At 48.1% G+C, this 11,249-nt stretch overlaps 1 protein-coding gene across 1 annotated transcript; it reads right to left on the reverse strand.

The window, feature by feature from the left end:
- On the reverse strand, window positions 1-9,870 carry LOC125002093 (mitoferrin-2-like). Its single transcript, XM_047577280.1, has 4 exons — window positions 9,379-9,870; window positions 3,243-3,471; window positions 3,026-3,082; window positions 1-2,736 (listed from the first exon to the last, which is right to left on the reverse strand). The coding sequence occupies exons 1-4, from the start codon at window positions 9,718-9,720 to the stop codon at window positions 2,147-2,149; spliced, it is 1,218 nt and encodes a 405-aa protein (XP_047433236.1). The 5' UTR covers window positions 9,721-9,870; the 3' UTR covers window positions 1-2,146.
- Between the last annotated feature and the right edge of the window lie 1,379 nt (window positions 9,871-11,249).

Here is an 11,249-nt window from a genome sequence, read left to right on the forward strand (position 1 = left end):
GTCTCTCAGCGCTTGGAGAGCCAGCACCAAGAGAAGACCCTGCTTCTGCGAGGAGCTGCCATAGCGAGTTTATTTACAATTCACAAAAATACAGGTGTCGCTTTCAAACAGTGTTCAAGCATTTCACATTAGTGTTGTCGTCTGACAAACGACCACTTCCTTCTCCTCGTCGCTCCGTCTTTGGTTTCCCAATTTTTTTTTTAATATTTTTTTGAAACTTGGCTTCACGGGACCGGCACTCTCACTAATAATTATTATTATTATTTTTTAAATTATTTCACCCCCCTACACATCACAAATTTATGTTCTGTTTGAATTTAAAATGAATCCTTTATGCTACCTTCCACGCTTTGTGTTGTCGAGTACAAAAAAGCACAATCTTGATAGCACTTGTTTCATTCAACGTACAAGTTTGGTTCAAAATGGTGATATTTGCCCGTATTTATATATGTATCTATATATATTTATATATATTATGTACATTTTTTCTCTGTTTTATGGCTTTATAACACAATATTATATCTTTATCTGAGGATCTCTTCGTAGTAGTTGTGCGGTTGCTGCTGGCGGCTAACTGAAGGCATGTGTGGGGAGTTTTATTTTGTTATGTTTTGTTGTAAATATGATAAAAAAAAAAAAAAAGGAGTTGCTCTTAAGTGCTTGGACTCTGTGCAATGTCAAACAACAACAGCATGAACCAGAGGACAGAAAGAAGTTGTTTCCAGTTTGAGAAAGACGTTTCGCTGGATGTTTCACAGCGTTGACGTCTGTCAGTCGGATGCGTTTGAAAACAGAAAGTTTTTAAAAAATCTACCAGCATCGCTCTACAAACTCGTCACTAACGGACGCTCTAAACCCTCCGACCGGAGGTGGTGCGAGATGTTTGCGTGTGGAAAGCACTTGGCTCGTTCCAGATACTGAAGCGGTAATGTTAAATTATTATGCCGACCTTAAAAAAAAAAAAAGACCAGAAGTTTTCCTGCTTTCATTTGAAGGACAGAATAAAGCGGTGGAGTCACTGAACTGAGTTTCCACTTTGACGTTTGAATATGTTTTATCTAAAAAAAAAAAAAAAAAAAATACCAGCTTTACTTTTTCCTTGTTCCCTTCTCTGAGTCTTTTTCAAACCGATTCTGTAATGTAACGATGTGAAAAGGATGATTAAGTCCCAACACTTTGCCCCATCCTCAACTTTTACTCTTCTTTATCATGTGGTTGCGTTTCTGGCTCAGAGGAAACACTCCTCTGCACCAACACAACACCACCGAAAGAAAGAAAGAAGTTATGATGCAGAGAACTATGAGGTCGTGTTTTACCGTGCGCCCCCTTGTGGCCGGAAGGTGCTATGGCAGTAAAACCGGACTGAGGCGTTTCTGAGTTTACGGTGCAGTTTTTAAAGTGTTTTTGAGAAGCAGAATGATTCTCATACTTTCGTTTTGACTCAAATGCTTTGTAACAAGGAGGTAGAAGTGACTCTGAGCTTTAAGGGTAAACAAGTCCCATAGGTGCAGGACTTTTATCCTTTATAGGTGTGCGTATACGAAAAAAAAAAATAAAAATGCTACAATTATTACAGAGTTCATTGGAAGTGAAATAAAGAAAACACTTAAACTAAAGCTCAGAGTCACTACTTTAACCCTGGTTACAGTATTTTATCTCCATCTATTTATATTTGTTTTTTAATGCATTGTGCCGGACACAACAGCCCAAACAGAAATGCCTAAATTCCCGCCCGCTGCCCTGTCATTCACTTGGATTCAGTCAGCACTGCTTCTTTAAAGTGTAACAACAATGATTTTATCAGCCCTCACACATTATCTCACTTTCTGAAAGTTTGTCAAGCTGAACACTAATAAAAAAAAACATTTGGAATCAGGCCTTTCTGCCGTTTTTCAGGGCCCGTCCACGTGGATCAGCACTCGTTCGTCCCGACCCACCGAGAGACGAGTCGTCTCAGTTTCACGCGCCTTCGCCTGCTATGATCTAAATCAGATTTCAGTAAACGGTGTTAAAGTTGACTTTTCTGTTTGCATAAAGAATCTAAGAGAGCTTTTTTTTTTTTTTTTTTTTTTAAACCTGTCCCATGTTTAGATATAAATACCGATGCCACTGATCGATACGGCGCCATAAACCGCCGCGTTGCCGCTCACTTGTCCGCGTCCCGATCCCCGCGCAGCCGCCGCTCGTGCTGCTTCTTGGTGATGATGTACTTGAAGAACTCGTAGACGGACCAGCTGATGGCGGTGGAGGGCATCTGGTAGATGACGCGGGCTTGGACGCCCTTGAAAAACGCCGGCACGCCGCCCATTCTGTGCACCGTCCGAAAGGCCTCGCCGAGGCCGGATATGTGGCGGCTGCCGGCGGCCGAGGCGGCGGCCGCCCCGACCGCCGCCGCCGCCGACGCCTCGGCCTGGACCACGTGGACGGCCTGGGCCTCCTGCGTGTTGAGGAGGGTCTTGCACACGTCGAGGGGGGTGGTGGCGGCGGCGGCCAGGGCCCCGGCGAGGGCGCCCGACACCACGTGGGAGGAAGGGTTGTACTGTCTGTGGGGGTTGAGCAGCTCCTGGAGGTACTCGTAGGTCATGAAGTGGAGCGCCTGGAACGGCACGTTCATCGTCAGCTGGGTGGTGTAGCTGCGGTAGAAGGCGCCCGGGCCTTCGCGCTTCAGCAGCGAGCCCACGCAGTCCAGCACGCCGCGGTACGGCGAGTTGAACATCTGCATGCGCTGCTTCACAACTGGAAGAAAAACGAGAGGCACGTCTCCTCGTGTGATTAATCAGCTCAAACTTAAAGACTTGTATCTAATATTGTTTTGTTCCAAACGGTGCATCTCAACGACATTAACAGTTCTCTAGTTCCCTAAAACCTAGCGTGTGGCTCCACCTAGTGTCCAGATCACGACACTGCATCACACTGACTTCATACGTTCGTCTAAGGAGGTTGAGGGCGTCTATAAATAGAGCAACTCTACACACACACTACAGACGCACATCAGGTGAGCTCAACGACACGGAGGAAGCTTTACCTTCTGCTGGGTTCATGATGGCGTCGTGCAGCAACGTAGCCACGCAGCCTGCCACCCCTGCACAGCACGAAAAAAAAGAAGAAGCGGTTAAAGCCCGAAACGAGACCCGACTTCCTCCCTCTTTCGGCGACGCGCGCGAGTTCAAAGCGTTTTCGCTTCACACGTTTTAAATTTGATCTCCAGTTGTTGTTGTTGTTGTTGTTGCTGCGCGTCTCACCGTTAGCGAAGTGGCTGTTGGTGCCGGGGTGAACGGCGTCGCCGAGCGAGAACTTGATCTTCTCGTAGCAGGCGAAGTAGAGGGCGTGCGCGGGCCCCGCCCCCACCGCCAGCACGTTCACGCCCCTGATCGGCCGCCACACGCCCTCCGTCCGCACGATCTGCCGCAGCGCGTCCATCACGTTCCTGTAGCGCGCCCCCGGCTCGGGGTGAAGGCTCTGCATGCGAGTCTGGAGGGAGCAGAGACACAGACGCGGAAACGATTGTTCATCAGATCAGATCAGAGTATTTGGATTCGTCTCAGGATGAATTTATACAACCAGCATTAATGAAACACTTGGTAATTAGTTAAGTGGGTTCAAAAAAAAAAAAAAAAAAAACATTTTAAGCCCCGGTTACAACCAAAAGATGCTGTGAATGTGTGTATGTGAATAAAACTTTTTCAGATCTCTGGGAGAAACATGGAAGCAGTTAAGTTGTCTTAAACACTGGGGTTGTAAGCTCAGTCTCGATAGGCTGCTTATATTTGGTTATAAGAGAAATTTTCACAGTTTTCATGACTCATTTTGAAGCTGTAATGGTTTTTATCTTTATTTATTTATGAATGAAGTGAGAAAGGATTATCGTTATACACGTTCTACTTCTACCTGCTCCTTTTTCTGACACATTTTTTGTTCTGCTTTTTTTTAAGATTGCATCTTCTCGCTTGAAATTTGGCGCTTATCAAAACGCCCAGCGAGCCGCTCGCAGATCAGAAGAGCTGAATGTGGCCACGGGCGAACGGAAAGTCAGAGCGATGGAGCAAAACCCAAAACTCCAGAGGGAAAAGTTTCAGAACACGCAACAGACAAACTCCCACCACCACATGCAGCGAGGAGGAGGAGGAGGAGGAGGAGGAAGAGGAGGAGGAGGAGGAGAAGGAGGAAGAGGAGGAGGAAGAGGGGGGGGAGGAGGAGGAAGAGGAGGAGGAAGAGGAGGAGGAGGAAGGGGGGGGGGGGGGAGGAGAGGAGGAGGAGGAGGACGAGGAGGAGGACGAGGAGGACGAGGAGGACGAGGAGGAGGAGGAGGAAGAGGAGGAGGAGGAGGAGGAGGAGGAGGACAGGGGGGAGGAGGAGGAAGAGGAGGAGGAGGAGGAGGAGGAGGAGGAGGAGGCTGCCTCCTGGAGGCCGCCTGGATGTTCCCGGTTTCTGTTTCTGGGGAAAGGAGGAAGAGGGGAGGAGGAAGAGGAAGGAGAGGAGGAGGAGGAGGAGGAGGAGGAGGAGGAGGAAGAGGAGAAGGAGGAAGAGGACGAGGAGGAGGAGGAGAAGGAGGACGAGGAGGAGGAGGGGAGGAGAGGAAGAGGAGAGGAGGAGGAGGAGGAGGAGGAGGAGGAGAGGAGGAGGAGGAGAGGAGAGGAGGAGGCTGCCTGGATGTTCCCGGTTTCTGTTTCTGGGAAACGGTAGGAAGAGGAGGAGGAAGAGGAGGAGGAGGAGGAAGAGGAGGAGGAGGAAGAGGAGGAGGAGGGGAGGAAGGAGAAGGAGGGGAGGAGGAGGAGGAGGAGAAGGAGGACGAGGAGGAGGAGGAGGAGAGGAGAGGAGGAAAGAGGAGAGGAGAGGAGGAGGAGGAGGAGGAGGAGGAAGAGAGGAGGAGGAGGAAGAGGAGAGGAGGAAGAGGAGGAGGAGGGAAGAGGAGAAGGAGGACAGGAGGAGCAGGAGGAGGAGGAGGAGGAGGAGGAGGGGGAAGAGAAGGAGGAGGAGGTGAAGGAGGAGAAGGAGAAGGAGGTGGTAGAGGAGGAGGAGGAGGAGGGAGAGGAGGAGGAGGAGGAAGGAGGAGAGGAGGAGGGAAGAGGAGGAGAGAGGAGGAAGAGGAGAAGAGGAGGGAAGGGGGGAGGAGGAGGAGGAGGAAGGAGGAGGAGGAGGAGGAGGAGGAGGAAGGAGGAAGGAGAAGGAGGAGGAGGAAGAGGGAGGAGGAGGGAGGAGGAGAGGAGGAGGAGGAGGGGAGGAGGAGGAGGAGAGGAGGAGGAGGAAGAGGAGGAGGAGGAGGAGGAGGAGGAGGAAGGGGGAGGGAGGAGGAGGAGAGAGAGGGGAGGAGGAGGAGGAGAGGAGGAGAGGAGAAGGAGGAGGGGCTGCCTGGATGTTCCCGGTTTCTGTTTCTGGGAGGAAGAGGGAGGAGAGAGGGAGGAGGAGGAGGAAGAGGAGGAGGAGGAGGAGAGGAGGAGGAGGAGGACGAGGACGAGGAGGAGGAAGAGGAGAAGGAGGACGAGGACGAGGAGGAGGAGGAGAAGGAGGAGGAGGAGGAGGAGGAGGAGGAGGAAGAGGAAGGGGAGGAGGAGAGAGGAGGAGGAAGGAGGGGGAGGAGGAGAGGAGGAGAGGAGAGGAGGAAGAGGAGGAGGGGAAGAGGAGAAGGAGGAGGAGGAAGAGGAGGAGGGAGGAGGAGAGGAGGAGGGAGAGGAGGAGGAGGAGGAAGAGGAGAGGAGGAGGAGAGAGGAGAGGGAGGAGGAGAGGAGGAGGAGGAGGAGGAGGAGGAGGGAGGAGGAAGAGGAGGAGGAGGAAGAGGAGAGGAGGGGAGGAGAGGAGGAAGGAGGAAGAGGAGGAAGGAGGAGGAGGAGAGGAGGGGAGGAGGAGGAGGAGGAGGAGGAGGGGGAGGAGGAGGAGAGGAGGAGGAGGAGAGAGGAGGAGGAGGAGGAGGAGGAGGGGGCGGGGAGAGGAGGAAGAGGAGGAGAGGAGGGAGGAGGAGAAGGAGGAGGAGGAGAGAGGAGGAGGAGGACGAGGAGGAAGGAGGAGAGGAGGAAGGAGGAGGAGGAAGAGGAGAGGAGGAGGAGGACGAGGAGGAGGACGAAGAGGAGAAGGAGGAAGAGGAGGAGGAGAAGGAGGGAGGAGGAGGAGGAGGAGGAGGAGGAAGAGGAGAAGGAGGAAGAGGACGAGGAGGAGGAGGAGAAGGAGGAGGAGTAGGAGGAGGAGGAGGAGGAGGAGGAGGAGGAGGAGGAGAGGAGGAGGAGGAGGAGGAGGAAGAGGAGAAGGAGGAGGAGGAGGAGGAGGAGGAGGAAGAGGAGGAGGAGGAAGAGGAGAAGGAGGAAGAGGAGAAGGAGGAGGAGGAAGAGGAGGCTGCCTGGATGTTCCCGGTTTCTGTTTCTGGGAAACAGAAACTCGTGTGGAATGTGCACAGACGTCCCACATTCGAGCAGCTTATTCCGAGTCCGGAGCTTTTCAGAGCGGGCGGGATTCCTGGAAACGAAACTAAAAAAGGTTCACGTTCACTAAAAAAACAAAACACAAACCGGGTGATGAACAATAACAGACGACGTGTCATAATGATGTGTGATCGAGGCGGCTTCTTATGACGTTTTGTGAATGGGTGTTTGAACCGACTTTGGGCCGTAGGAGAAAAACAACGATCTACGAGCGGCTTCTCTTGGACCAAACGCTCGACAACAAGTGGTCACTGATTTGAAAGGATGTCACTGGAGCAAAAGTCCCAACATCTATCAGGAGATAAGCAGCAGAGCCCTCTCACTTTCACGCGTTCTTTCCAATCTTTATGCCTCCTCGTTCATAAATCCATTGATTATTCATGTATGGATGTTTATAACAGCTTGTTTTTCCCAGACTTGTTTCATTTTTTGCACAAAAATAACCATGAATATCATGAGTTCACCATCATTTCTGCCTCACGACGTTCTATCCGTGTAACTTATTTATCTAGTACCATCCACACAGGAGACATTCAGTGCTGTGGTGCAACACGAAGACGCGCAGAAACCATCCAAATACTTTCCAGAGTAAACCTCACGATCACGTTTGAAAAGTAAACTACATTCCAGTGCTATAAAATTCACTAGAATAAACTGGAACATCCCACGTGTGCAGCAAACGCTGTTTCACGGCGGAACAAGAGGTTCAACAATAGCTTTGACACAAAAACAAAAAAAAAAAAAGAGAACGTTACATTCAATTTTCCGCCGCTGGATTTACCAACAGGCTTAAAACCTTTTTGTGTTGATGTGAAACATTAAACCAGGAACAGCGTTCGTCATCTTAAGACTCTAAAAGCAGCAGGGAAGAATGGACTTTTGTGCGTTTCGCACGTGGAGATAAAGACGTCGGCGACTGGGCGTGAAGGCGTGAGGAAACCAAGGTTGTGAAAAAAAAAAGAAATAAACCACAAGACGTTACGGTAACGAAACTCCAAGCTGACTTCCTTAAGCCACAGCATTTTTCTCCCACACTTCCTCCTCCTGCCGAACCTGCACCGAGCTCAGCACTTATACGTCCACGGTTTTTACTCGCTTCCCTTCGCACGCAGCTCTCGTTTGCGTGCGCGCTTTCGAGCAAAACGTTCTGTAATCCCACATCTCAACAGGCCGGAGATCTGTGTGTTCATCGCTCCCCGGAAAAACGCAACGCACCTAAGATGTGACGCACGTCTGGACGTTAACTCACCTTAATGTCTAAACATGACAAAAAAAAAGGGATTTAGGCTTAAGTGAAGCTCTGTTATTGTGAGTGAAAAACCCTAAAAAGAGAGACATTCTGTGCATGATGCAACTCTGATGCAAAACTCTGCAAAAGGAAACTGTTCTTATGAACAAGTTTGAGATTATTATACCTCGAACTCAAAGAGAATTTGTTTAACTGGCTAAAACACAAGGAAACAACGAGCTGCATCAGGATTACGCGCACAAACTTAGCAGTAATTTGTAGCACTCGTGTAACGTTTGTGTACCCCTTGTTAAAGTGGGTCAAAAAGGACGGTTCAGTGAGTCAAGTACGGTCTCTGACGCCTCTGAGCAAAGTCCAGGGTCCGGAGTGAGATTCAGCGAGTGGCTCTTTAATGCTCATATTAATTCTCAACGATAACGACGTTAATCGCGTGAAACAGATAAAATAAAGGCTGCACTTTGCTTATCTTTACGAGGACAATGTATTCCCGGCTACGGCACGGGAAATTAATATTATTTTCCCCTCCTGCACAACAGGAAATAATCAAGACAAACTCCCCGATTGTTTCCCTCTCAGAGTCGACAGTGGGGTTTCGTTTGTTTTTCTCGGGCCGACGAGGTTGAGCGGTTTTACTTTCACACCACATACCAATAAGGGAAGTCATTAATCTGGACTGTGTCTTGCATCGGGGACACTTTGCTATTTTGTGGCTTTAAGTTAACATGAAACTATTCGAGTTAGATACCTGGAAAGTGACTATGCACCGCCACACCTCCCTGTTTCCGAGAACTCATTCATTTAAACCACCGACTGTTGCCCTATTGACCGATGATGCATTCGGGGTTAATCAACTACCACTTATCTGTCTATTTGCACTGGACTTTCCACATGGTCTCCTCCAGTTTCTCTTCAGAGTAAATGCACATTGTGGGACTTTAAAAGTAAAAACTTACCCACTCTCAAAAACTCACTTAATCCCAAAAATGATGTTTTTAATGGTTATTTTAACAGCTTTTCTGGATGTGTTTTATAACTTTTACCAATACCCCTCACCCTCCTTTTTTTGTTTTCTTACAATGAAGTGCTCAGATGCAGCAACAGCATTACTATACTATACTATACTACAATAGTTAAGTGAGACGTGGCTTTTTCCAAATCATATAGAGGTGTAATAAGTAACTGTGGTGTCAAGCTAAGTGTAGCCTAACACGGTATCGAGCTCAACATGGTTTCTAATAGCACGTTAGAGCAAAAACGAACAAAAAAAAGACATGTCCGATAAAGGACACATGCTAAAAGGCTAATGCTACTTCAAGCTAACCGGCTCGTTCATACATAATGACAGCTCAGTGAGAAATTAGCGTGACTGTTTGTAGCATTAATTAGCATTAACTTGTATAAACGTCGTATAAAAAAAAAAAAATAAAAAAAAAAGTAAAGTAATTCTGAAAAGTAGCCCAAAAATATTTTCTAAAATATATATATATATTCCAGGTCACATGTTTAGTAGACGTTAGTTAACTGACTGACCTCTGTTAGCAATGCTAGCTCCGGAGGCTAACGACACTCTGGCTCAGGCTTCTATTGAGGCCTACGTTGGATCCAAGCTTATGCAAACATAAACATGGCCCGGAGACGGTTTAGTTTAACATATATGTGTATATATATAGATATATATAAAGTGAATCGTGGATGCATTGTGTTTCGTCGCTCTGATACCTTGACACAGTCGATGGGGTACATAAGGCAGTGCTCCATGATGCCAGCCACGGATCCTGCCAGCATATGTGTGCTGGTCGCTACTCCTTGAGGCAGTCCTTCATAGTCTATTTCTGGCTCCACAGAGGTCGAGGTCTCCGGAGTTGCCCGATGCAACACCGGGGCAAATCCCGATTCCCCCGTCTTCCTCGGCGGAAAAGACCCAACGAATCCCCCCGTGGTGTCCAGGAGCCTCCCGCCCAGCCATCGAAACTCTGCCCCGGCTGCGGTGCCTGCGACCCGGCTGTCGACGCCCGCTGTTTCCAGGGACGTTCGCCGGGACACGAAACCGTCCGCTTCCATCGAGGTGGAGGACAAATTTTTTAACCCGTCAGATGTAGGATGACCCACCGCCTTGTCGGTGTAGCCTACCCGGGGAGTTACACGAGCAGCCGGGCGGTAGCAGAGAGTCTTGGCGGGTCGCCGCTGCAGAGTCCGGGAACCGGGAGAGCCGGACAAATGATATTTCGGTGGGTATGTCAGTGCGTCGCGCTAAAACTCGAAGCTGATTGGCCAAAGTAGCTGTCAATCATTAATAAACGGATTTCATTGGCTGGTTTGGGCGGGGCTTGGAAGTGGGCGGGGATTTCGCCGCAGCGAGCTTTGACGATTTTGTAACATCGGGCATGTACGAAGAAGGGATGTGAGATACCATATTTTTCAGGTCCGATACCAAGTGATACTTAGAGACGTCTCTGGTAATATCAGGACTAATATCCCAATATCGATACCTTCAGACGTCTACTCGTGTATATGAAAATAGTGACTTTTACAATGAACATTTGTGAATGCGGTTATGAAAAACGTATTCTATACCTCTGTATACGAATTAAACAAGCTGCCAAGCACCATATTTCTCTTTTATTAAAGCATTAAAGATCATCTGTGCAAATCAAGAAGTCAACTGAAAATCTGAGCAAATCACTTCTTTTTTTTTTTTTTTTTTTTGAAAAAAGCTCTCTCTCAAACAAAAATGGAGATAAGAATAGTCACTCTGACTTCGATCTAATTCGTTTTGGACCAGACAGAGTGGTCTTCAGGTAAGAACTTGACAGAACTTATACTTTGACAACAAAGGTAGCATTCTGTACTCTCTTTCATTTCCCATGTACATGATTTTGTTAAGAAACAACAGCATGTTGACATGATCTGATTTGTACATGCATGTGATGGGCCCTGTGATGTATTTTCACTATATATACCTGGATATTGCTCGTCTCTCTGACTTTAAGGGCTTCCGTCATAGAGGTCTACCTCAGGTGTGCGGCGTTTCCCTGCGTCCCCTCTCTCACACACTTTTCACCTTTTAAAAAAAGATTAAACAATAACAGCTTGGGTCGTATGAAAGCATTAACATTTCTTGTGACTTGGTATCGGTATTTTGATGTGAAAATCTATTCTAAAAAGCACACGTCTACATCGGAAGTATCGACATTTCTCGATCGATACGCACGTCCCTAGCGGTCACATGGATGAGTGAGAATGGTTTAATTAAAGCAGGGCGTCCCCATTTTTTTTTATTTTATTATTTGTTATTAAACGGAATTGCGTTGATTCCTGGAAATTCTCCCGAGTTTTCCCAATACTCCCGTCACCTGGCAATAGAAATGCTTTTCCTCTCGCTGTTTTCCTCCTTGATTTGTTTCTGTTAACGACCAGAAACTGGCACAACTAGTGTCTACTAATTACTAGATTCTTGCATGTCATTAATGTGTTTGTGTGTGTGTGTCCCTGTTCCCTTTCCCTATGAATGGTGCTCTGACGACCAGAGTCTCCGGTCTTACGATGTGAATGGAGTTAAATTAGTTTTTTATATAATGCCGGAATGCGGT

Source organism: Mugil cephalus, chromosome 2 (assembly GCF_022458985.1).
Source record: "Mugil cephalus isolate CIBA_MC_2020 chromosome 2, CIBA_Mcephalus_1.1, whole genome shotgun sequence".
NCBI lineage: Eukaryota > Metazoa > Chordata > Actinopteri > Mugiliformes > Mugilidae > Mugil > Mugil cephalus.